The 27,377-nt window shown below is 35.8% G+C and overlaps 1 protein-coding gene and 1 long non-coding RNA gene across 2 annotated transcripts in view; one reads left to right on the plus strand and one right to left on the minus strand.

Annotated features, from left to right (window-relative positions):
- LOC119069436 overlaps positions 1-27,377 on the plus strand; it is a 37,610-nt gene that overhangs the window by 3,883 nt on the left and 6,350 nt on the right. Inside the window, exon 2 of the mRNA XM_037173494.1 lies at positions 23,714-23,761. Within this exon, the coding sequence (XP_037029389.1) occupies positions 23,714-23,761 (48 nt within the window). The remainder of the gene's footprint in view (positions 1-23,713; positions 23,762-27,377) is intronic.
- LOC119069438 lies at positions 18,058-18,218 on the minus strand. Its single transcript, XR_005086328.1, has 2 exons — positions 18,173-18,218; positions 18,058-18,109 (listed from the first exon to the last, which is right to left on the minus strand). It is a non-coding gene; the product is annotated as an uncharacterized LOC119069438 (long non-coding RNA).

A 27,377-nucleotide genomic window follows, 5' to 3' on the forward strand; every position in this document is an offset into this window, starting at 1 on the left:
AATACTGTGACGCCAATGTGTTTTTAAACCGTTATTATATGCATTTTGCATGTAGCCTTTACAATCACAATAGCGCGGAAAAAATAGTGTTTAGAACGAGCGTGGTAAATTTCTGCCATGGATAGAAGGCCAACTAATACTTCCACCTTTCCACCTATCATAGTGTTTGTAAAATTGGGCTTTCTAGTCCGGCCTTTTTTTTAAACAAAATAAACACATTTTTTCACGATTCTCATCGTGGGAATCAATTTTCCTCAGTAAACTTCTATCCATGGCAGAAATTTACCACGCTCGTTCTAATTGTATGCAACGACTTTTTTATTTAGACGTTTTTCAAGCTCACCGTGCTTGAGTTACGAACAGTTTACTTTGAAGAGTTCTTTTGATTGTCATTTCCTTTTAAATTTAGTAGAAAAAGGATGTACGGTTTAGACGTAGTAGTAAAATTGAGGCAAATATTTTCTAATGATTAAACATCGAATTTCAGGCTCCCAAAAGAAGTCGAGTTTTTAAACGTTAAAAAATAATTTTTGATACCTATGACCAAAGAAGTGCGACTTCGTTGCATTTTTTCTCGATCGGATATGAAAAGTATCATTCGTACCACGGACTAAAAGTCTTTTTTAGCGTATTCGATTCCAGAACTCGCCTTCGGCTCTTTCTGGAAACCTCTCACACGCTAAAAATGCCTGTTCGTACAAGGTACGAAATGTACTATTATTATTGATAATTTATGAAATTTCTGCTACATGTTCCTTTAAAAATATAACGTACACATTCTTCTTAGAACACATGATTATACGATTCTCGTTATATTTGGATATTTTATTATGTAATTGTAGCTATTGAGCTAGAAAATCTGAGTTTTTTTTAAAGCAATAATGACTGGTGAGACTGAATCCAAATTTGTATTCTTCTTCTGAAATTTTCGAGTATGTTAGAGTCGTTAAGGTCAGATGTTGCTGCAGTACTTATATTTTTTAGGCTCCAGGAGATTGAAGGTTTTAATCAAAAATAGATCCGATTTTTTAACCGCAACGCAACCATTTGTCGAGTCGGAATTCGATCATCCCTTTTTCTGATGTCAGATTCGGGCTTGTTGGTTGGCAATGGCAGCTCCGATTCGATCAGAAACTTGTGAAAGTTTAATGGTCTCATCAAAGGCCAGAGCTCAAAATTAAATACGTGTGATAAATTTAAATAACAAAATTCCTTTTCCTACGCGTTATACGAACCTCTTTTTCTTAGATGACGTGTCAATAACCACGGATTAATTCGATCGAACTCTAATGGTTCTATTGGATTGAAGTTGATTTTCCGCGGTAATATTAAAATAAACGTTAAAATCGTAACGTTTACGTCTAATTTTTTTTAAACATTTGTCGTGTAAAAGCAATACAACAGCTTAGTAATTCAAAATTACCAAACGAGCAATACAACAATTACAAATTAATTGAAATGAATATTTAAATCAAATTGTTTTTTAAATAATTTGTAAAACAATTCAGAAATAACTTTTGACATCAACACCAAACAAAATATTATTGTACGTCTTACATGTACACCATCATACGTCTTAAACGTAAATCATGCTACGGCTTAAACGTACATTTCGACGATGAGACCAATGGTTGAGTTATCCGTACATTTAACGTCTTATCTGTACATTTCTCTTCGTAGACGTACATAATTACGTCTAGTACGTAGAAAGTACGTCTAAAATGTAGATTTTGCACGGCTAGATTTTGCATCTGAAATTTCATTTTTTGCGTGAATATTGACACTTACCGGTGGTGACTTCTTGGTATTTTGTCGTTAATCAATCAATAGTGCACTGATTCTTGAGAACTCCTTGTAAGAGAATTGTAGATCATGTTACCTTATATATCAGGGTGTAGTGGTTTTATAAAAGGTTTTTTTTTTCAACTGATCCGGAAATCCACTCAGATCATTTTGTGGAAGAAATTTAATTTAAGACTATCAATTAGTGCTGCCGACAGATCGATTTTTGAAAGTTTCATCGTTTGTGATCTTGGTCACATATATCGAAATGTTGCGATTTTCAGCAGAACCCAGTAATAATTGGGGGATCAATAATTCCCGGTGGTTAGCGAAGCCTCAAAAAATCCTGATAGTTATTAACCTGTTACCGACGGCTGTCATATGACTAATAAGGTCTTTTATAGCCAAACAAATGTTCCAAATAAATGAAATAAAAAGATTTCTGAAATCAATCTCTGAAAATCTTCGATCAAATGAAGTAAAAGTTTGAATAGTAAAACTGTTCATATGCTTGACGTCAGCTTGACAATCTAAAGGCTTGGTACAAAAACAATTCGCATTGCGAAATTCTCCTATCATTGTAAACTTATGGCTGGAGTCTCTTCGATTCAGGAGACGTAAAGCGTGTGCACTATATGCCTTCCTGATCACAAGACGTATTGATTCATCAGAACTGTCTTTGATCAATCAACGAACATAGACGAAACTTGCGAGGTCACAAGGATTTTTCGACTTGTCATAATTCGTGTTTTTTACTCAGTTCGGCGGAATAGGCAGTCGTTCGCTTTGCTTGTGTTCAGCTCTGCGTTTTGGCCTGGTCGAGAATCCAGCGTGTCCGGTCGTTTGCTGCACTTTGCCAACTTTTTTATCCCAGCGTCCGAGGATCTGATTCAGCGTATCTTAGGGCATTTCATGACGTTACTATTGTTCAAATGACTTTTAATAATAATCGCCTTTTCCAACTAGTTCTGGTTATCGGCTGATCATTATTTTACTAATTTCGCATGACTTAAAAGGTCCTTTTTAGGCGAAATTAGTAGGCGTACTATACCGGTTTCTCCCAACAATGTCTTTACCGGTAGGACGTGTGATACTCGACTACCGCAGACACGAACCAATTTAATCGGTATTCAACTCTATTGTCGTTTCGGTACAAAATTATCCTTTTGTGATATTCGCAAAAATGTCAAACACAACAACCGCACTTAGTCATCTCTCGTCAAATGTATTGAAAATAGGTGCAGTGATTATTCAGTGCGGTGCTGTAAATTTTATGCGTAGGTGCATTTGGCCAAGGCCGCTCTACACCAGGCCTGTCAAAAACGGTCCCTAACAGCCGCCGTTTGTTTACATTTTGCATTGAGAATTTGGAAAACGGCGGATGTTAGGAACCGTTTTTGACGGATAAAAAATGTTGACCTTCTGCCTGGTAATAGAACCTTTGATTTGACGCAAGAACCGCAATACTCTTGTAAAGAAGCATTCACCAACGATTGATGCCCGATACCATCTTTGTCGGATTTTAGTCTTTAAGACTGAAACAAAACTCCAACTGAGAAAATGGAATTTAAAACGGATATCGATTCATCGTCGGTTCGAGTTATTTAACAGAAGATTTTAATTAAATGACTTGATAATAAAGTCTCACTCAGTTCCGCACCATTCTATAATTTTAATCTACCGAAGCTTAAGTTCATCTCTTTTTACTGCTTTACACGAATAAACATTAACTAGCTAATGTTGGAGACGTGGTTCGGTGGAAAAACTGCCTACCGACATATATAACATGTGTACTCACAAAAGGCTTCTGTCATAATCTTAAGCCTCGTAGAACTTTTACTTAGCGTTTTACGAGCCAACATCAAAAATTCTAATCTTACCAACATGACGTAATAAAAACTTGTCTAAATTGCTTTTATATATTAAAAGCTTTTGCCTGCTTTTATCTCATATAAAATACATATTGTATGGTGGCATGGGTTGTGCGCCTGGTGTAGTATGTACATATATAATGTGTGCTGCATTACATCAGCTATAGGGATACATAGATTTCGTATGCCCAGCTTTGTTCATAGAATATAGAATCGACATCACTCCCACACCACCGTTATGCGTGTACTGGATCCGGCCACACAAAATGTTATATCTTGTAAACTGAACCCAAATGGACACGACATCTAACATAATGTCATTTTGTGGTGCGTGATTAATTCGTTGGTCGTCCACAAGCACGTACAAAACTAACAGCCTCGCACTAAACATTATGGAAATAATGTCAAATCAACCAAATGGACTTTAACATTCTCTGCCTCCTTTTGTGTACGGAGGCGTCAATATGGAGAGGCTATACAACGAAATATATTGGTACACGAACCGCACAACCAAATCAGAGAAAAAAAAGCGGCTCTCATCTGATTCGCTATTTTTATTCGGTTCACTTTTCAGTCGAATTTTTCCTCGTGTAGTATTATTAAAACCAATATTTTCCATTGTTTCTGGAAAATAATTGCAAAATTGAATGTCTAACGCTCAAAGAGTTGTACATTTATTTTCTTGTTTCAATGCTTAGATTTAAGGTTTTTAAATATAGTTTCAAAACGAAACTTTGTACACATATCTGAACGAAATACACGATAGTTAGCAAGGGGGTTTTGTGTTTTCGCCAGTTCTATAAAATGAATGCTATTGTCTCAAATCCACGGTTTATCGAGTTTCCTCAGCTCTTTTATTTATTTGTTCATTGTTTGGTCGGTTTTTTTTTCTTCTGCTTCGTCTTTCTTCTCTATATTGTGCGTTTGTCGGTTGTATTCATAATTCAAAATGTGCAAGTATATATGCTCTCGGTCTGTGACTATACTTGCTTTCGAAGATCGAGTGTTATGTTTTGTAACTGGCTAATATTTTATAATACATTTAAATGCATATTATGTGTATTACATTAAACGGCGATATTCACAGAACCCTACCCATACCAATCGGTGTGTGTGATTCAGCCGTTCACTGTGTAACGAAACCGTCTCATTCAACGTCACTTTGATTATACTTAGGGCGTGAAATAGTAATTGAACTCTATGTTTTGCATTGCGTTGCATTTAGGACGTCTGTTTAACATTTTATAAAAAGTCGACTCTATGCAGATTTGGGACTGAATATGTATACAATAAAGTGAAACGAAAATCCCTCGATTATAATTTTTACATTACAGTGAACGACATCTCAAATGTCTCACTGTCAAATTTTTCTGCGAATTTTATTGTGTCATTGCAAATTCACAATAACATTCTCTGAAAAAAATGACAGTGAGACATTTGAGATGTCGTTCACTGTAAGATTAGTGCACACACAGTTCGTGAAAATTTTTTGAAAAATAGACCCATATGCAAATTGATTGACATAGGTTGACATAAAAAGTATGAGCCATCTGTCAAATATTGTTCACCAATAAGTGGGAACAATAGCCAATGCCAGCCAATCAACTTTAACTAATAATAGAATTTTTAAGGTTATCAATAGTGGTGACTTTATCACTATTTTTTTTACCGGAAACGTGCAAACATTCTGTAATGTATCCGGTTACAGACGGGAATAATAAGACGTGTGATTGGTAAGAGCACTCGTTTAATACTGATGTGAAATAATGCATTGAACAGAGTTGTTAGATATCCTACAATACTCCCTCCTTAACAAAAAAAATTAATCCAAAAGAAAACTTTCCAAACTAAAAAAAACTCAAAAAAATTGTAGCAAAAATCAAAAGGAAAATTTTGAAGTTAATTATTGGATTGCAAAAACTTTAATTAATTTAATCCGACTGATCTTCAGTGCCCTTCGTATTGATTGACTCCTTCTTGATCGCTGTCTCAACACATGCTTCGAATGTAGCTGTCGGATCCATTTCGAAAACTTTGCTGCGTACTGGGCCTTCCAGTAGACCAACCACGAATTTGTCGCGAAGCACCATCTTGTAACAACCTTCGAATTTACAGTACCGGATACTCTGCTTCAACCTTGTGGCGAATTCTATGACTGTCTCGTCTTGCTTCTGCTTTACATCAAAAAATGTCCGCCGATCATGAAAAATGGATCTGGTCGGTGTAAAACGATTTTTCATAATGCCACAAATTTCCTTGTATGTTTTCGCCTGCGGCTTGTCCGGAAAACACAAATCTGTTAATGTGTCAAATACATCCAATGACAACGTCGATAACAACATTGCTCGCTTCCGGTTATCATCCGTGACTTCGTATGCCAAAAAATATTGATCCAACTGTGCTGCATACGTTTCCCAATTCTTGTCTGAATCGAACTTTTGCGGTAATGGGGTGAATGTTCCATTGTTCGGCATGTTGAATGCTTACGCTCGCAAACGAATGACCTTGTCGTGTCTTCCAAGTGTCCTTCGATTCCAATAATTTTTCTTTTCTCAAACTTATTTCGACCAAATGCTTGTACTCCGTGTACAACGAATGGTGATGTGTACACCTTGTACGTCGATTTACTGACAACGGCTGCAAAAAAAAATTCGTCCGCCGTGGATCTGGAAATGTCTTCCTTTCTTTCAGCCGCCAGTTATCGATGAAAAAAATCGAACGCCGTGTTCGACAACTGATGACACGATGCTTCTTTGTTATGTTATCGTTGTTCTGTTTCATACAACACAACCAAACAATAACTCAATGGATGTTCGCTCACTTCCACGAATTCTACACCGTATTGTCTTTGCTTTTTTTTTAGACAGAAAAAAAAATCGAAAAAAAAACTTTGTACGCCGTGTACCACTGTTTGACCGATTACTTATAGCCGAATTTCACCTTAACGTTCGCCGTGAACTGTTTTTAATAAAATTCGCTATGTCGGTTCGTTATAATAACCAACTGCGCCACTGTAATGTATCCGGTTACAGACGGGAATAATAAGACGTGTGATTGGTAAGAGCACTCGTTTAATACTGATGTGAAATAATGCATTGAACAGAGTTGTTAGATATCCTACACATTCAAATAAAAGCATTTCCGCCAAAAAAAACGTTTTTTCAATTAACTGCCAAAATAATTTCAGATTTGATGTGTCACGACTATCTTCACAACATACACGCCAAGAATTTTTGTTGACCTGAATGACAACATCTTTTTTTACGTTTTCTTCACGTTTTACCGACTGAATGAGCACGAAACATGTTGCAGGGATTTCTAAGCACATAAATTCATGAAATTGAGCACTAAATTGTACAATCGAAGCTTATAACAATCAACAGTCGTAATTTTCGTTTAGGACACTAGAAAGCGCAGACGCAGAGCTATTTTCTGGCCGAAACTAAAAGTGAATCATTTCGATTTACGCGAAATACTTCAAATATTCGACATAAGAGCTTGTTTAAGATTAAAATAGTTATTTACGTATCGATTGAGGAGGCCGAAAGAGTTACGTATTAAGACGAATCTACACTAGGCTAAATTGTAGCCTACATTTCGGGGCAAAATTGCAAAATTATTATTATTTTGATGATAATTGTGGTCTCACATCGTTTTTCGAAAAAGTACGACCATCGTTTGGTGTTAAAATGTGTTAGTTTTCAGCAAAAGTTTAAATGTTTGTGGTGATGTGACCTAAATCCGAGAAAACTCAATTTTCTGGAAATATTCAGTTTTCTCGGACTGAGGTAACATCACCACAATCATTTAAATTTTTACTGAAAGCTAACACATTTTAACACCTAACGATGGTCGTACTTTTTCGGAAAAGGATGTGAGACCACAATTATCATCATAATAATAATAATTTTGCCCCGAAATGTAGGCTACAATTTAGCCATGTGGACGAAAGTTGAAAAATGTAAGCTCAAGGGCCGAACGTGACAGAAAAATGTAAGCCAAAGCGGTCAAAGCGACGCTTTCGCCACATAGACTTACATGTATACATATCTGTCACTTTCGGCCCGTGGATTTACATTTTTTTCTTTCGTCCTGCAGTAGGAAGCATAAAAACTATGGCGATTTGACATACATCAAAAAAAAATTCATTGAATCATGAAGACTGGGTGAACTGCGCGAACAGATATGTGGAATTTGGGTGGAAAATGGTGCAAATCACAATTTTCACGAATAAAGTTCACTTTTTCAAAAAATCTTTCCGGTTTCAAGTTTTTTCGTCAAAAGACGAGGTTTGCACCACCCTCGAAATGCAATTTCCAACTTTTCTTCCCTCGTTGAACAAATAACTATTTTCTCAAAAAGCAAAAAATTATTATTTCACTTAGTGAGTTTTCTTGTTTTTCAATTTATTTATGATGGCAAAACAGTTGCCCGCCGAAAAGAGGTGCAAAAGATGCCCTAGGGCAAGGCAAATAGTTTAGTTTGAAGAGACCCTATCAGACGATACAACGACCATTCGGATATTATCGAACATCGATCAATGTTGGCATAATTTCCGTAATAGAATTAATATCCTCCGCCAAATTGAAACACATTTATTTTGACTGCAAAATGTATAATAAAGGATGGCAAATTATAAACAATTATTGAACTTGAATATTATCTGATGGTTCTCCTTCTGTTTTCTGTATGCGCAACGTGCAATAGTCATTACTCAAAATTAATGTTCTCAAATTGAAGTAACCGCTCATTAGGTACATTTTGGAATTATTTGTTGTTGTTGCTGGTATAAGACCATTTACTTAACATGCGATTCAAAATAAAAAGAAAAAAAAGTAAAAGAAAAGAAAACTAAGTACCTCTAATTACCCACATGCCTGAAAACCAGTTACGATTTCTTCTAAAAGATATTGATAAACACATGTTGTTATGCATATAATTTACCAATCTTTTGAATCTCGTGTTGCATCGCAAAAGTTCTTCAGTTTTTCTTTTCTTTCAAATGAAAACGGTAACAGTATAAGATAATATGTTCGTCGCAATCTTATACATTTCTTCGTCGTCTTCTGTACAGATAGATAAAAAGGTTTTTTTCTTCTTCTACTTCTGAAAACTAAATAGTTGCAATCACAAAACCCGTATCTTTTATCTTTATTGAAAACATTGTTATACAATTCGATTTATTTACCTCTGCCTACCTACTATCTTAGCGACAACGGGCTAAGTATAATTTCTTAATGTACTTGCAACTTTAAGCAATATTTATAAATCTTGCTCAAAAAAGCAATGGATCTTCGTTTTCATTCTTTCTTGCGTCGCTTTGATAAGTTTTTAGTTCTTGTATAAAGCCTTAGATTACTTCGAAACAAGTTGATATAGAACACAGTTTCCTTTATGCTTATTATATAGTCGAACAAAGTATGTGCTGTCAGTTAAAATAATTTATATCTCTTAATTTTCAGTTAATTGGACTGATTTATGTGCGAAGAATTTGTACTCTGAAAATCAAAAATTATTTTAATATTCGAAATAATTCGGATATTTAATACGACTACAAAATATGTTATCCTCTCGTATCAAAACGACCATTAGAAATTTATAACAAATTGTATCGCCCAAAACCACTTACAGTGGAAGTGTGACGCAAGTTCTTTTATCCACTTACAAAAGAATTGATGTCGGTGGGAGTTGTAAGTGGATTTTGGGCGATATCAATTCTTTTCTAATTTTTTTTTTTTTGAGAATTTGGTATAAGGCAAAAAGAACAGCGACTTTTTTTTGAAAAACCCTGAAGCACGTGTCGACTAAAATCCAAAACTCTAGAACTTTCCCTTGGAACCAAACATTATGCCTTCCAAATTTGTCAAGATATTGATCACATGGCTTACGGTTAAAATGCTCTTAGCTCCCAAATGGGCGATTTTTGAGGAAAACCATGAAACATTTGTTGCCTAGAATGTGAAACTCTATAGGTCCTATAGCTCAATAGCTTAACACGCTCACAGCTCCAAAATTATAAGCTTTAATGAAAATTCCTTCAAATTAGTTTCCTAGAATTACGTCCTTGACAAATGAAAATGTCTGCCAAATCCATTGAGTAATTCAAAAGTTTCGTTGTAACAGAGTGACATAGTAACAAAGGCTGATACAATTCATCAATTTCAAAACGTATGAAAATCCGGTTCTTCGTACAAATTTACAAATTTTGAAATTTAATATCTCGGTTAAATCTTAAACTCATGTGGCGTGTGATAGCTCGTTGAACTCGTATGGACGCCCAGATTACGAATAAAATACTTTGTGGTAGTAGTAACAAAGTGGGCCAAAGTGGGAAAAGTCATAAAGTTCATGGATTTTTTTTCAATTTTTAGGTGTGAACGGACTTGCATCACTGCCCCTCACTAACGTATAGCCACGATTTTGAGACATTTACGGTGGTCACAACTTACATTCCAGAAACTCAATAGCTACGCCCTATCTTTTCGGTGGGTCAGCCTTCTAGTTCTCGACTACCTGAATTTCTCAATATATTTTACAAGCTACATGCGTCAAAAACCGCACTTTTCATATTCCTAGCACTTCTTTCGAAGCCCTCAGCTTGTAAAATCCATGACATTACTCATCGGGATGAAAATGAGGAGTCTCGTTATAGTGTGTTAATTCACACACAAAATTCACACGAAGACTCTACTTTCCATCGTTTTATCCCTATAATTTTGTAAAATACTATTACATGATTTTGTTTTCGCTAGCGTCGAAAGTGGCTTATTGCACACCAAGCGAAAACAAAAAAATTGATTTAGATTTTAGAAGCATGTAAAATCCCACAAAGCTCGGGATAAAAGTTGAAAAGTCTCGTTTTCCCTTGGTCATTGACCTCGGCTTTGCCTTGGATCAATTCCAGCTGGTGTCAAATTTCCGTACGATTCGCATGATTTCTACGTTTCATTTAAAAGGTAAGTAAGATATATACTCTCTTTTCAGCGCCTTTTAGCAGACAAATAGAACTTCAGCTCATTTATTCTGAAACTTTGCGTCGAATTAAATAAAAGGAATGATCAACGTATGATTAAGTAGCATTTTGTTATGATATTTCTGTAAAAAGTGCAATTGTCTTTCGAGAAAATCAGTCAGTCAAGGAACCTGATCCACCCAAAAGGTGGGATCTATTTTCAACGAAGTTTTATTACCAATTTTAAATGAAGGCAAGTTAAATTAAAATGATCGATTATGAGGGTTTTTAGCGTATCGTCATTTGAAAACAAGTATAACGAGCTTTCAAACAATTTGTAACACATTCACAATGTTTATTCCTAAGAGTAATTATACCTAGAGAGGAAATTTCGAACAAAATTACGTAAAATATGTGGTCCCAACATGAAATACGAAATGTTTATTGTGCTGTCGAAAGCGTCAACGTATATGTGCATTGGTGTAAAATTATACGAAATGTGTATCTTATACAAACTAATGTTGGGACCACATTTTGTCGTACAAATTTCATCTCTATAACAACCCCTACAATAAACCTTATAAATGTAATAAAAACAGTTGAAAGGGGTGGTGTATGTAAGAATATACTGGTTTTCACATCATGATACACTCAGAATCGATCATTTTAATTTGAATTTACTTAAAGCTTTAACAAATCTGAGGGAAAATCTTAAATAAATTGTTTTGAGTAACCCGAGAAAAGGAGCTTTTATGAGCAACAGAAGACATACACATCCACACGTCTGAAACTTTTCGCCACACTTTTGCTTCGTAAATACGAAATGCTCATTTTCGTACGAAATACAACACTGTGGCGTAAAGAAGTAAGTAATTGTTTGATGATTGCTCCCATCACTAGTTGGATTATATTCCTTACCTATGGTGCGGAATACAACTTCCCGCTAGTTGAAATTTCCCTTTTCGTATTTTATAAATGGAGCAACTTTTTCGGAGAAGTAAACGTATGCCCTATTTATAGCTGTGTAAGCTCAATCCAATTAGCTGATTGCATTGTTTACATTCCCTTGCTTTTCTGTATCGTAAATTTGAAGCTTTACCCCATTCAATTTATGCCATAACTGAACACTAAAAATGTTCGAAACCATGTGCATGTGTGCGTTTGTTTAACCATAGTGAAAGGAATTCTCTATTTACAGGGAAAAAAACACCGAAATAAAATCTAACCTAACCCCCCCGTATACACATATCAATATTTACTTTCACCCTCATTAGCGTTTGTGGTGAAGACGAAAACCAAATAGACAACTTCAAGTTTGATCTCCCTTAACGCCACAAATACAATTTACAACAACTTTTTGGGTCTCATATTGAATCATATATGGGAGCATTGTGTGATAAAAAGAAATTTACCATGTTAATTCTATATCTAAATCCAACTTTATACACTTCCACTCTATAACAAATATAATAAAAAACTTCCAGCCACATTTTCCTCTAGCATTCTTTTCATTTTCCTTTTATTTCATGCTACAACTTTCTATTGATGTTTGTTCTCACGTGTATGTTTGCAGATCGTTCAAATTTGATATTCTGACAACGAAAACGGTTTTCCATCTTGAATTCGAAATAAGGCTCTTATTATTATTGGTCGTATTTATATATGTGTGTAAAGAAAAAGTAGTACTGTTGATGCCGTCCAACAACAAGGAGTACATTTTATGAAATTTGTCCTGCCCATTACGTGTTTCCATTTATTAATGTTATAGCAACTTCAATACAATCTTAGCATATCCACATAAAGTCTTGTTCTATGAACTCAACTTTCTCTGATTTCATCTCAGGTGGAGGACTAGCGTTTGTGTTGCGATACAGAAAGAACTTTACAATTTTGTTTGTTTTCAAGTGAGTCTACCCCGAGGAAGGAACCCAGCTAAACGAAAAAAAGTAAGTGTTGCGAAAGGGTGTTGCAAATGAGTGGCAAACGGGAAACAAAGATTTGTAAATGAGTAGCACACAACCCAACTGGCCATACTGGGCTACCGGACAGAAAAAAATGTTGCACACAGAAAAAATGAATTGCATACGAGAAAAGAGTTGCAAATGAGTATCAGATCCGGACGGTATATATGAGTGCGAAAACGCAGTTGATCTCCACAGGAAAATACTGTTTGGAAACTGAAGCACAAATGGAATAGTTATTTATCATACAAAGTACTTTATTATGTTCTAGATGTGCAATTATGACACGAGGCTGCAGGCGTTGATAAAGCACAAAACTGACATGCGTTTTCGCCGTTTTCAAATAAAAATAAATATTGAAAGCTTCTCAGTTTTTTCATTGTTGCAGCGTAAATAGTTATGCTTGATTTCCTCTTACGCTCCGTTTGCACTCCGTTTACTCTTTAAAGAATACAAAAGAGGCGTGGTTTACCTAAACGGCGTGCGAGGAAATCAAGCATTAGTACACGGAATGAAGTACTTATTAAGCTTTAAACATGAGTCGCACGAACTCCGTTTTTATTGCATTTTGCCTCCGTTTACCGTCACAAATTGAACTCGATTCAATTTTGTCACCGTTTTTTACAGAGTTTTCTCTCAACGAATGAAGATTCCTAAGGTTCTCCTTTTTCATTCCGATTTCATTCAGCGAACTGTCAACGAAACGGTGGCAAAATGGAACCGTGTTGTTTTGACAGCTTTTAGGCAAGCGAAGTGAAAACAGCATAAAACGAAGTGCTATTTTGCATAAATTGTTCTAAAGCATTGATGGCACCAAGGCTGTATACTTTGGGGAGGTCACGCAGATCGCCATTTTATTAGATACGCGTAGAGGTGTGCACCGCCGATTTTACGCCGGCGCGCCGCCGATTTTTTGCTAAATTTTCAGCGCGCCGCCGCCGAAAAATAATAGCTCACGCCGCCGCCGCCGCCGATTGTATTTTCGTCGCGCCGAAATTTTATACGTTTAGTGCTTTCAGCCATTTTAATGGGCGGCAATATAAACTTAAATTGCAAAATCTATACAAAAGTGTGCGCCTGAGTACAAGGTTTTAGCAAATGTTTATCTTTCTTAATTTATAAGTCAGGTTTCTATATGTTGCTATGTTTCTATATGCGTAGAAAGGAGTTTTTTGTTTAAAACAATTTGTTGGAACTCTGGGTTTTTCTCATCTTACTTGCATTGTACGACGGTGATTTTGTTTCTGATGCTACAATAGAGTTATCTTCGAAATAGCTTTCTATAACGTATGCTATTTCCATCAGTAGATAGCAAGTGTTTTATGCAAATTTTTAAATACTAGTCCAAAGAAAAAGTTTGCTGCTGTCTTGGGAAGGGTATCGATGGATACAACTGAGGATGGTCAGATCACGCTGGCCTGGGACCGCCATCGATACCCGAGGTCGAAACAGGATTTGTCTTTTCTGTATCCTCACTTAACGTGAACCCTTGGGTACGTTACTCTATTTCCTGTGCAATGGAATGGAGCGCAGCAGACGGCAGACGACGTTTCTCTTATTGCCTGTTGATGCAGATAAGAGGAAGAAGAAAGAGAACAAAATTCAGTGAATCAGTCAAAAATGGGTGAATACTACTGTAATTGTAAAGTAGCAAACTCAAGACCTTATGTGGAATTTCGGTGGAAAATGGCGCAAATCACATGCTTCAGGAATTTATAAAGTGGAAAATCTTTCCGGTTTCAAGATTCGCAAGATAGTAAGAATTCAGTGTTCGGAAAAAAAATTGCGCACGCTTTTTCAAATGTTTTTGCATTATTTTCGAAAGTTTAGATTTTTTTGTAAATTTATCGGCGCGCCGATCGGCGCACCGCCGCCGACTATAAATTTCTCCCGGCGCGCCGCCGCCGATCCCTTACCAGTTGGCGCACCGCCGCCGACTATTTTAAGATCGGCGCACACCTCTAGATACGCGGGAACACACCTTTACCATGCAAACAAATTCACCTAAATTGAATTTTTATGGCGTGGTGAATTTTTTGTATGAAACGTGGTGTGTAACCAGCGTATCTGCATCTGAGTGACATCCCCCAAAGTGACCTCCCCAACCTTGGATGGCACTACACTCCGTTTAGGAATCGCTTCATCCGTTGACATGCCAATTAAACAAAAGCCAGTGAATCAAAATGCATTTTTGAGAGAAAACTGTGTACTAACGGTGGCAAAATTAAGCCGCGGTAATGCTTAGTTTCCTCTTACCAAAGAAGTACTCCGTGTGAGAGACAAAATTGAATTTTTTTCAATTTTTTCTTTGTTTATTTGACAGTTTGCTCTCTATCTGCTCTATCACGGAGTACTACTCGTTGAGTGGAACGGACACTTAAGTCTTACTATGAAAATTTTAACATGATTCAATTTTGTCACCGTTTAGTACACAGTTTTCTCTCCAAAATTCATTTTATTTAATCGTCTTGTAAACGGATGAACCGATTTCTAAACGGAGTGAGGAGCGATCTGTAATTAAGACCAAATTTGTCAACAACTGAGAGAAAAGAATGTGTTCTTCCCTCATATTCTCTCCAGGAGAGACACAGTCGGGGTTTTTCAAGTTTCAATAATTTCGGGGTTTCCGGTTTTAAAAATAATTTGACTTTTGGTCGGGTTTCAAAAATCCTCAACCCGTTTGTTGGTAATCTTTAAGTAAATCAATTCAGGAAGCAAAATAATTTTAAATCTGTTAACTCACAATTTCTCATAATTCGTGCTGATTCAAGTCCTTCTCCAGAGAAGACACCACGAATGCGAATATTAACTATATCTTGCTGTTTAAATCAACGAACATATTTAATGGCTCCTATAATATTATTGTATAATATAAATGCGAATATCACTGTAACCAATCATTTATAATCGACTTCAATATTAAATTCACTACGGTTCACCTACCTCGTAAACTGCTGCACCGAATGCAATTATTGCACAACCCGGTGTACATCTACACATTTATAATAAAAAATATTCAATGAAATCTTTTCCGTTTGCGAAAATTTATTGTATTTGTTGCTCGTTGAGTTAATTTTGTAATAAAAACTTAGGCTATAATGAGCAGTCATATTAAAAGGCTCAACCATATCTTAGGAATTTTCAATTGTCATAAATCACAAAATTTACATAACGTCTCTATCCCCAATGACATGTACGACATTATACACAATACAAAACTGTACGTATTTAATGCGCTTATTTATAACATAATAATATGTGAATGGCTATGCATTTAATTTTTGTATCGGGTATGGACATTTATTATGAGAGGTTTTATTATGTTTTAAAACCATTCAATGCATTTATGGACTGTGGTAACAACGACGAAAAATTATAAATAAATTCGCCTGAAAGGTTCATAAATCACATTTTCACCTGTCCAGCTAACTACTGTTTAAAAACTTGCTAAATGCCATTTAGTATAAAATGCAAAATATTTTGTACATTTTGCTGATAAAATGCATAAAGATATGTGCGAGCACAACCACAGTCCAGGAGAAGTATAAATGAAAATATTTTTTTTTTCAACTGTTTGGTGAAGGAGTTACGTAATGGCACACCGTTTTGTTGCAAGTGCATTTTATTTTCATTATTAAATGCTTGCATAACCTCAATTCGCTTTTAATTTATGTCTGTTCGGATAAATTATCTTTTGAGTGAGATTTGATAATCGTTTTGCAATATTTTTTTTTTGTTTCTGTCATGTATTTATACGAACGCGTGAATATATGGCAAAAAAGAACCTCGAGGTAAGAGACATGCAAGTGAACCGATAAATTTTTGTTTTTGTTTGCACCGCTGCGCTAGTTAGGCTGGATTTTGAAAATAGTTTTACTTTTTGAACCAGTTTTAAAATGTTTTATTTAAAGTGGAACGAGTTGAACCATAAACATGCGACGGATTGTCGATTTCTCATCTAACCGCACTTAATATCTTAAAAAAATTTCAAAATCCGGTCAGATTTTACAGTCTCCTCATTCAAAATCCTTCAGAATTAGTTGGTATCGTCTCAACTTGTCGTATCAGCTTCGTATCGCTTGTACTTCTCTTCTTTTCCATCTTCGTACAAAATTGTGTATTATAACATACTCTTACTTTTCCGGCCACTTGTGGGACTTGGCCTGTTCGATAATCCGGTTCCAGCATGTCCGGTCGTTTGCTGCACTCTGTCAACCTCTTATTCCCAGCGCCCGAAGATCTTATTCGACGCCATCTATGTATTAAGTAATACTTGGACCAAAAAGGTGTGTATCGAACCCAGATCCTCACCGCTACATCCTCGGACGTATGATAAAAACTATAAAGTTTTTTTTGTCGGAGTAACAAATCCTATTTACTTTTGGATCACATTCCATACAAAAGTTGACACATTTGGGGCGAAAAAATGAGAAAATTGTTGATATCTGGTGAGAGAATGTGACGTTTTGGGTCCGCCTGAATAAAGCACAATTTATGTCCAACGGTACGATCAAAGTAGTATACATAAATGGATTGCTCAGATGGTTGTAAAAATGAGGATGTCCCTCCTGTACGTGAGGAACAAGATCTAACTTAAATTAATAAAATTAATTCGGATTATTTCTGAGCGTCGAATAACGATTCATTTGAGTCGTAGCCAGGACCCAAAATTTGTAATTTTTTTTTGTTGAATTGTCAATTTTTGTGAAACTTTGACAATTTGTGAAACGTTTGACAAATATTAGGCCCTGTTGTAACTCTTTCGAATGTAATTGGGCATTTCGTATTTGCGTAATTTCGTGACACCCGAGTTAGACAGTAAAAATCGATAAAAATGAAACTTACTGAATATATCCATAGCCATATCCGAAAGTACTGTCCAACACATGTATCACGAATTTACGTAAATATGAAATGCCTATGTACGTACGTAATTCACTGTACGTCCTCGGCTTGAGTTCCGACCACTTTTCGAAATTTTAACGAATTTACTCTTAACTGACGCGACGATTGCGCATTTTTCGACGCTCACTTGGGATCAACATTACAGTAGTCCGAACTGGCGTGTTACGAAATACATTAACCAAGTAAATAGTTCGATAATAACGTACAGCATATTTATAATCTATTCCGCAAAATACGTCAATAATGTAAGGTTATACCGGTACCGTAACAATTTACACATAAATTCCAATAACTGTCCGAGTTTATTATATGCATATTGTATGTCAACAACCAAACAATTAAAATTTATTGTCAAAAAGGCTCTTCGGAAACCGAACTAAATAATACTACACAGCAACCAAATTGCATTGCATATTATATGCAACCGTGTACGGTATAAAGAGATGGTATAAATTCAGAACATGCTATATGTGTATCACCTCTCCATATCCAAGGTAAATATATTGAGGAGGTAATGCCATTCAGACGCGCGGCCTAGCATACGTTCTTAGTGTCTCCGGTGTCGATCCATAGTTGTACCTCTTATCTTCGTATTCAACATCTGCCTGAGCAAGAAGTAGGCGAATGGGCTGCGAGTACTGTAAAAGCGATTTTTTTTCTGTTGAACATCCAAAATTATTGGCAGAGATTTCGCAACTTACGCCTCGAATGTTCCAGTAGCCGTGTATCATGTTGTTGGTTGAATGGCTCTAGGACTTATTAACCCCGGACAAAATAACTCCGGACAAAATAACCCGGACAAAATAACCCCGGTCAAAATAACCCCGATCAGGTCAGGACAAAATAACCCCTGGACTAAATGATGACGACATTGAAGGGGGGATACTCCCCCCTTCACCCCCCTCTGCGGGGGCTGCCGCCCCTCGACCCCGCTTTTTTATTTTTTTTTTATTTTCCACGGCCTGCGGCGCAGCATATAATCTATTAAATTATATCAATTATATACTTGAGTATATTCGAACATATCGACTATATACTCAAGTACATTCTAATATATCGACTATTAATTTGAATATATTGACTCTATACTCGAATATGTCTACTATCATCGAATATATGGACTACAACTATGTACTCGACTATATTCGAATATGTTGACTATATACTAGACTATCGTCGAATATGTCGACTAAGAACTAGACTATACTCGAATATATCGACTACATACTAGACTATCATCGAACATATCGACTATATACTCGATTTCATTCGAATATACCGACTATATTCGCATATATCAAATATAAACGACTATATTCGAATATATCAACTAAGTACTCCACTCCACTATATTCAAATATATCGACTAAGAACTAGACTATATTCGAATATATCGACTACATACTAGACTATCATCGAACATATCGACTATATACCCGATTACATTCGAATATACCGACTATATTCGCATATATCAAATATAAACGACTATGTTCGAATATATCAACTAAGTACTCCACTCCACTATATTCAAATATATCGACTAAGAACTAGACTATATTCGAATATATCGACTACGTACTAGACTATCATCGAACATATCGACTATATACCCGATTACATTCGAATATACCGACTATATTCGCATATATCAAATATAAACGACTATATTCGAATATGTCAACTAAGTACTCCACTCCACTATATTCGAATATATCGACTAAGAACTAGACTATATTCGAATATATCGACTACATACTAGTATGTATGTATCGCCTATATTCGCATATAGCAAACATGATCGATTATATTCGAATATATCGACTATATTCGCATATATCAAATATATTCGACAAGATACTCGAATATATTCGAATACATCCACTATGTACTCGACTATATTCGAACATATCGACCATGTACTCATGAATATTCGAATATATTGAGTGTATTGAAAATATTCGAGTAACTATATCGTTTTTTTTATTTGGGAGTTATTCTGTCCGGAGTTATTTTGTCCGGGTTATTTTGTCCGGGGTTATTTTGTCCAGGGGACATTATGTCCGGATTTATTTCGTCCGGGGTTATTTTGTCCGAACGCCGGTTGAATAGATACTGATAAGTTTCGCTTGGTTTGGTCGGCTATTTATGTTGAATGTCTAAGCACAAATTCAGAAGTGCAAAAAAAAGGCAAACTAAAAAAACGCAGAGACCAACAACAAAATAGACCGGTTGAATACGTTGAATACGGTAAGTGGTAACACGAAACAGTGGAATGAATATTCCCAAGTGTAGAATGAACATTCCCAAGTGTAGAAAAAAAACTCCGAAAATTCGAACAGTAAACGTAAGGCCGCTAGCGCAGTTAAACGGAGAGCTCTCCGTTTAGAAAACGGTTCATCCGTTTACTTGACATTTTGAATGTTTGAGTGTTTTTCAATCAAATTTTATTTTCACTTAAAATGTTCTACAAAAATATGATTTGACACTGAAAAAGTATTTATTATCTTTAATTGATATTTTAATTGATTGAAACTATTATCACCATTTATTTAACACATTTGAACGAAATAATTGATAAACAAAAAAACAGACATTTCACTATGAACATGTTGTTGCAAGTTTTGGTAGTTTTGGCAAGTTTTTTCTAAACGAAGGCGAAACGGAGTGAAAACGGACGTAAAACGGAACACTTTTATGTGCGCTCGCACCTTAAACGTAGTTAGATTTTTTTGTTTCAACAATCAGCTCTTATACGTTACGTTCTACCGAAAAATGACGTCCATTAAAGATTTAGCGAAAAAATTGTGTCATCTTTTTTTAAATGGTTGACTTCGGTTTACTTGTATTTCACAAAAATATTTTCGCTACCTCACAACAGATGGCCCGACTTTCTATTCGATTTTTTGCTTTCAACGAAGGGATGAGATGTCGTTTGTATCGAACTTTCGTGCCACCGCACATCTGATTCGGTTATATATGGCATTACCTGTATGGTTATATATGGCATTACCTCCTCACTATATTTACCTTGTCCATATCCTCAGTAAAATGTTTTCGTGTTTTTTTTAAAGTATTTATTTCACATATAATATATTATCGTCGGTCAATGAAGCCGAGGATATGCAATGTGTATAACAATTCACAAAAGTGGAAGACAAAAACAACATTAGTTTACTTTAGGTGACATCTTTTTTTGCATAATTATGAAAGCTGAGCCAAAATATGCTGGAAGATAGAGAAAATGCTCAGGTCAACAGCAGAACGAAAAGAAGAAAACAAACAAAATAAGAAACGGCAAGCGCTAACCTTCTTAAAAAAGGACAATTTAAATACTGAATGCATAAATATCGTTTTTACAATGGACAAATAAATAAACGCGACAGTTGAATATTTTTTAACTGTGACAGACGCGTGAATTGTGTTTGGTTTAGTTTCGATAATTTTTTTTTTGCTAAAAAATTTTCTCGACTTTTTTTTATTAAGTTCGGAAAAAAATAATTTATTGACTTGGCGAACTGAAAAAGAAGAAATCGAGGGGGAATTGACCCGGGAAAGTCGTGCGACCTGGATTTACCCGACAATTTGCACTAATATTTTTTTGCTGTATTTACTCGCACTTGGCATTTGCAAGGGGGACATCCATATATCACCTAAGCATTAGGGGTCTGTACACAAATTACGTACAAAATATGAAATTCTCTCACCAATTCGCCTCTATAAGGTTTTTATGCGTTGTACGGTTGAAAAGAACCGTACGACTTAATTGCTGTCTTCTACATTTTTCTCCATTTGGCCAAAAATATGCCATCACGGTCTCACAGTTAAAAATCGATTTTAGGAATGTGTAGGCCGAAAATTGACATTTAAGTGCTAAGGTTCTTTGTATATAAAAATCGCACGACAGAAGTTGTGAGTCTAAAGTCACCAAAGAACGTAATTTCTTGAACTAATTCATATGGGATTAAATGGATTAAATTGAAGTTGCCAAGTAAAGGGGATGCCCAGTCCCATAAAGTCAACTTTAAGAAGTAAAGCACACTGGCGAATTGTTCATGCTAGCGATGCGAAAATCTTTATTTTGTCCACTATGAAGCGTTGTGAAAATGGCGTTTTGTTGTCATTCTGACAGAAAATAATCATTTTCTCCTCTAAAATGTCGGTTTCAGCCATATTGGATGAGAAAATGATAATTTTCTCACCTGTCATGGGTGAATACCACAACACACTATTGATTTTATTTTCTTCAAAGTGGACGAAAATGTGGATTTTCACAAGCGCAAACATGAAAAACGTTGTCTTCACCTTGGGGCGGAAGAAAATGGGAAATTCCACCTTGAGCGAATTACTGTATCGCTCTTGGTGAAGTTTCCTATTTTCTACACTGGTTAACAAATAATTATTTTTATGAGGAAGAAAATTGCTGACGCGACTTTATGAACGTTGCCTTGAGTTTGAAGTTTTTTCGAAACCCAAAAGGCTGTGAATGAAAATGAAACGAAAAGTAACGTCAAAATATTTTTAAAATTGTCAGCCGATATAGAGTGTTTAAGTGAGAGAGATGGCGAAACGACAACCTATTTTGTTCCATCTCAGGGTCTGCTTTTGTATTATCGATGACAACAGACCCCGAGTTGATTTTCCATCTCGCTCTACTTAAACACCGTATAGGTTAACCAGTCGACCGAATTCTTGCGATAGAACGACCAATTTAAAAATTGGAAGAGTCTGGTTAACTGGATCCTTCTAGAGATGAGCCTCGTTTGCGCACTCTTCGGGGTTTTATTGCTACATGACCGGCATAGACAAATTGGGGCTTGCCCGGAAAATGGGCATCTCGATTATCTCTAATATTTACTTTAAAGTCTGTGACAACATTTACCCAAGTCGTGTTTCTCCCTTACCTCGAAAGCCACTCAACAAAAACAGAAATTGATGACGAAAGAACGTTTTTGTGTACACACACGACTCCATGTTAGGTACCTAAGCGTGTAAGATTTACAAAATAAATAAATAAATAAAAAACAGTCCAAACCTTCTGAAATTATAATGAAAATGCCAAGAAATTAAGTTATACTGCGTGATTTTCGCTTCGCCACTTTAGGTATTTCCCTTCGTTTTACTTTTTTTTTCTTCTGCATATTACTCTCTCTTTGGATATAAAATGCTTCATGTTTTATAAGAAGGCATTAAAAGCAAACTGCGCAAAGATAACATGCTTTATTATGCATTCAACTTATTCAAATTACCATTATGGATCGATACTATTTGTCACGCAATGCAAAGTTTGTGTTTAGTCGCTTCCAGTTTTGTATAAAGAATATTGTCAACAGCTGCAATTACACATGTGAATCATTGTTAAAACCAGCAAAGTACATAAATCAGTGTCGATTGTTTGCATCGAATTTATTTCTTTATTTTTTATTTTTCATTTCGAAAATCATAGTCCCATTAGGTCTGTTTGAAGAGAATGTAATGTCTGGTCTGTACATCCTCCGTTGCATGTTGCATGTTTGTCATAAAAATATTCACGCCTCCACCAAAACTATCCGACGAACAGTGATAAAAGTCTGTTGGAATGTAGTTGCTGAGGTCGTTTCTCTATTAAATTTAAAATTCCATTTGTTACGAGTCTAACCTTTTATTGAGCGCCGGATAGCAACACTGCTGCTCGGCAGGCGTTCAAATAGCTTGCGAATTCAAACTTCTCACAATCCTTTTGGACGACGGGATGGACGAAGGGATGATGTGGGATTGTGATTGAAGACGGATTTACTTGGCGGAATGTGTCCTTTGTCCAAGGTCTCGGTAACATCTTTCTCGCAGCCATAGAGTTAGACATATATGATATTGCTTCGTGTGTCGAATCGTTACCTGCGTTAGCTATATGGCCACTAACGCTACTTTCCAACGGTCTAATTATTTCCGTTTTTGACAGGGCATTAATGTAGGTTTTATCGTTAACGGGTGCTTTATCGTTCGAAATTAAGTTCAGCAGCATGATAGAGAACCTTAGAATTTGCAACGATAACTTATCGTCAACGTTAATTGAGGGTTAAACCTACCGATTAGTTTTTTACGTGACAAGTGATAAAAGGTCTAGTTTTATTGTGATGCTTGTTGAACCGAGGCGAAGCCGACAAGTAGACAAAAGCACGTAAAATACCATTTCAAAATTAACCTAATAACCTAATATAGTAGAATCAATGTTTAAAACTAATTTATTCGTTTTTATTTTGCAGTTCAATATTGACGATCTTCAATGCTTGGAGCGAACTCAATGCTTAGAGGTAAGTAGTCATCACAATCAATACCAACTCGGTCAATTGTAGAGGTGCAAAGTTTTTTTAATTATTTCAATTGCGATCTACCTAAACCGTCCGAAAGCTGGATCTGGTAAACTGTGGGATCAGATGAAGCTTCACATAATCTTTAGTGTTTATGTACTTCGATTTCGACGCTATAATGTGGAGTCTTTGGAAAAATTGATTCTCTCCATTTTTCTCGCTTCGCATTAAGAGGGTACAAGGGTTTAGCTGTGGACATAAACCAAATACTATGGCGCCACCTCTTTTAATTCAAGTGAAATGCTCATTGTGTCTTCAATAACAAAAGAATCTGGAACATCGAAGACGGCCACCATAGAAATAGTGTGAAAGCAAGATGGCCGCCGTGGTAGAAAATTTTTTGATTTTTATTAATTTAATCAAAACAAAAAGGAATTTTAGAAAAAGGAAAACACATTTTCGTGGTCAGCGACATAAGGAACGGTTTTGATATAGCAACTTATGTGTTTATTCTCGATGTACTGCCGAAAAAATGTACCTAAAGTGGAAAAAACGTGTTTTAGCAGACGTGTTTTAATTGTGAAAAATAATTGTGAAAATCAAGTAATTTTATAAATGCGAAAACAAATTTCTGTTAAGTAAGGCTCAAATTAATCGTTAATTCCCTTTTTGCTGTATTCCATCTCTTGAGTCCTGAGAATTATGTTCCTAAATATGCCCTATTTTTCGCGCAATTTTGGTTCTTGTCCGAAGCTAAACCCTTGTACCCTCTTAAAATTAACAATTTAACAACTCAATAGCGCAGTGTGTAAGTCGAGATTTCACTATGAATTAGTGAATTGTCTTTTGTGGGTTCGAAACTCAACAGCAACACAAATAATTCGCTTCATCAGGTTGTTGTCCACAATAAAGACATCTGATTGAATTGGTTATTATTAGGTTGCGTCTTGTATTTAGTAACGATAACGTCTCTTTGTGTTACATGTAATTGTTCGTTTGTAATGTCATACAGTCAGTCAAGCGAAAAGCCCGTTTACTTCAAACTTAAACTAAAAGTATGTCAGGACACTGCCTGTAAATTCCGACTCAAATTTTAGTATTTGACTGATTTTAGGCGATACAACCCCTGAACGCAAACATTTCACAAAATTTCGTAGTATGATCAGGTCAAAGCAGGTCAAAGTGCATTCAGAAAAAAATCCCAACTGTATTTCCAGTGAGCTGTGATTTCAGAACTGAGACGTTAAAACTGAGCCTCAGGTTAGTGACGTCAGAGCTGGGACTTCAGAGACTCCGCATGAAAAGTTGCATACGTAGCAGTTTGGGTCGGTTGATTTGTGGTAACTTCGGTTGTTGCAACCCGAGCGCAGCGAGATAAACGAAACAAGTAAAACAGATGTACGTAAACAACTATGCTGTCGTAAGACCCTGACCTGTAGTGACTACAAATATATGACTACAAATACGTACCGGGTACCGGCCATTACACTCACAAGACTCTTTTGATGAAATTCAATTTAAATGTCGTATTTTGTGGCTCAGACCAATTTAAATGATTCACTATTTCGCTAGAGAATTCTGTTCAAAAAAGAAAATGAAATCGCTGTCGCGGAAAATTACATTAACTTATAACACACTCTTCCATCATATCCTATATACACGTTCATTCATCACACATGCATTTTAACATGAATTTATCATAATTTTCGAAGCAAGTACATCTTGGGGAGAATATGTATAACGTTATGAATACATCCGTTGAGACTTTTCGTAGAGAAATGAAAAGAAAGGCAAAAGTTTTTTTTTTTTTGCTTAATATATTTCATGTCTGCTTCATATAGAGGTTGTGTGTTAAATGAAATATGAAAAATACGAGCTTTGCGAGTAATATGTCGAAAAGCTTTTCCGTATAACCATTTAAATAACATATAATGCATACGAACATGCGGATGCGTGCTGAATATACTATATATAAATATATAGTGGAATAGGTTTGATGTGCATAATATTCATTTGGCCCAGCCTCCCCCATACGGTCCAGCACACATACCCATTCGGAATCATATATAGATATATTCTAGGGCCATTCATTTTCAGGTCAAAATTTAAAGCCATCGCAATAAATCTTGCACACATCAGAAACTGCTGCACGAATGAACAATAAATTTAAATATCTCTCTTTCCGATGCATAACAATATTATATACAATATCTCTATTATACATATATATATATGTTCTATACGGTTTGTTGTATACTCTCATGTCAGGAGCATAACCTACTCTTTCCATTTTATAGAACTATGTGGCTGTAAAGCGTAATTTTAAATAATATTCGGTTACGGTTTATGGTGCAAATTCTACAAATTCCGATTCAAATTCGGAGTCCTTTCGATGGTTGTATAGACATTTTCCCATTGAACGATCAATGAAGCAACAATGAACAGTGTTGAAAATCAAAATTCGTTTTTCCGCTTGATGCATATCTTCAATTTCTAATAATGCCGGAAAAATAGTTGATGAAAATGAATTTAAAATTGTGTTTTTTGGGGAAAAAAATTAAAATTTTATCCAACTTTTAGGTTAAATTAAGAGCCAATTCGCCAAAACGAACAGCTTATATGGAATCGGGATTCAAACCGACGGCAATCCGATCGAGGTATGGCTCAAATGAATCGTCGTTCAATTCTAAGAATATCGTGGAATAACTTTTTCTCGAAAAAAAAATTGTTGGGCTGACACGGCCCTTAGAAAAATTTTCCCCGAAGTGGTCGTGAAAATCGTTTTTTATCGATAGCTACATCATGCATCATTCACTTGTTGTGGCGTCTGGGTGGTCATCGAAGTTTGTTGGTCAACAATATTCCCCTCATCGACCTTCACAACGTACACAATTTGACTTTATTCACATCTCGCATGTTGTAGCTATTGATAAAAAATGATGTTCGCGACAGCACCGGAGAAAATGTTTCTAAGGGCCATGTCAGCGGTCAGCCCAACCAAATTTTTTTGAGAAAAAAGTTGTTTCACAAAAGTTTCAGAATGGAACGACGATTCGTTTGAGCCGTAGCTCGTTGGGATGGCCGTCGGCTTGAATCCCGACTATTCCAAGCTTTTACGAATTGACTCTTAAATTTTATAGAAATTTCTATTAATTTTCGAAGCCCACTTGCGATTTTCGTCCAATATACTTTTGATTTATTCGCCATAGCAACGCACTTCAAGCATGAGTGCTACTCTAAATAGAGTACTGAAATTTGACAGTGTGTCACACAAATGTAAAACAGTGTAAAAAGCCATTTCATACATTCTAACATTTTGTGACAATGCAACGACATTTGCAAGTTTATTGAAAAATAGTTACTGTAATCTACTAGGAGATCGATAGCCGTAGCCACATTTGATTAGAATATGTGAGCAAAGACACATGCAAGCCTCAGATTGTCCTGTTATGCATCTTCACGAAATGAGATCATCATTTTTGACTTGCAATATAGTGACTTTAGGTTAGCAAAGCCTTTAGGACTTTTCGTCTGGCGCTGATTATATCTGCGCCTGAAGTTAGACTTCAGATATTTGTACACAGAATTCATTATGAATGGGTTACGTCATTCATGTCAT

The sequence above is a fragment of the Bradysia coprophila genome (assembly GCF_014529535.1).
Source record: "Bradysia coprophila strain Holo2 chromosome X unlocalized genomic scaffold, BU_Bcop_v1 contig_35, whole genome shotgun sequence".
Lineage (NCBI taxonomy): Eukaryota > Metazoa > Arthropoda > Insecta > Diptera > Sciaridae > Bradysia > Bradysia coprophila.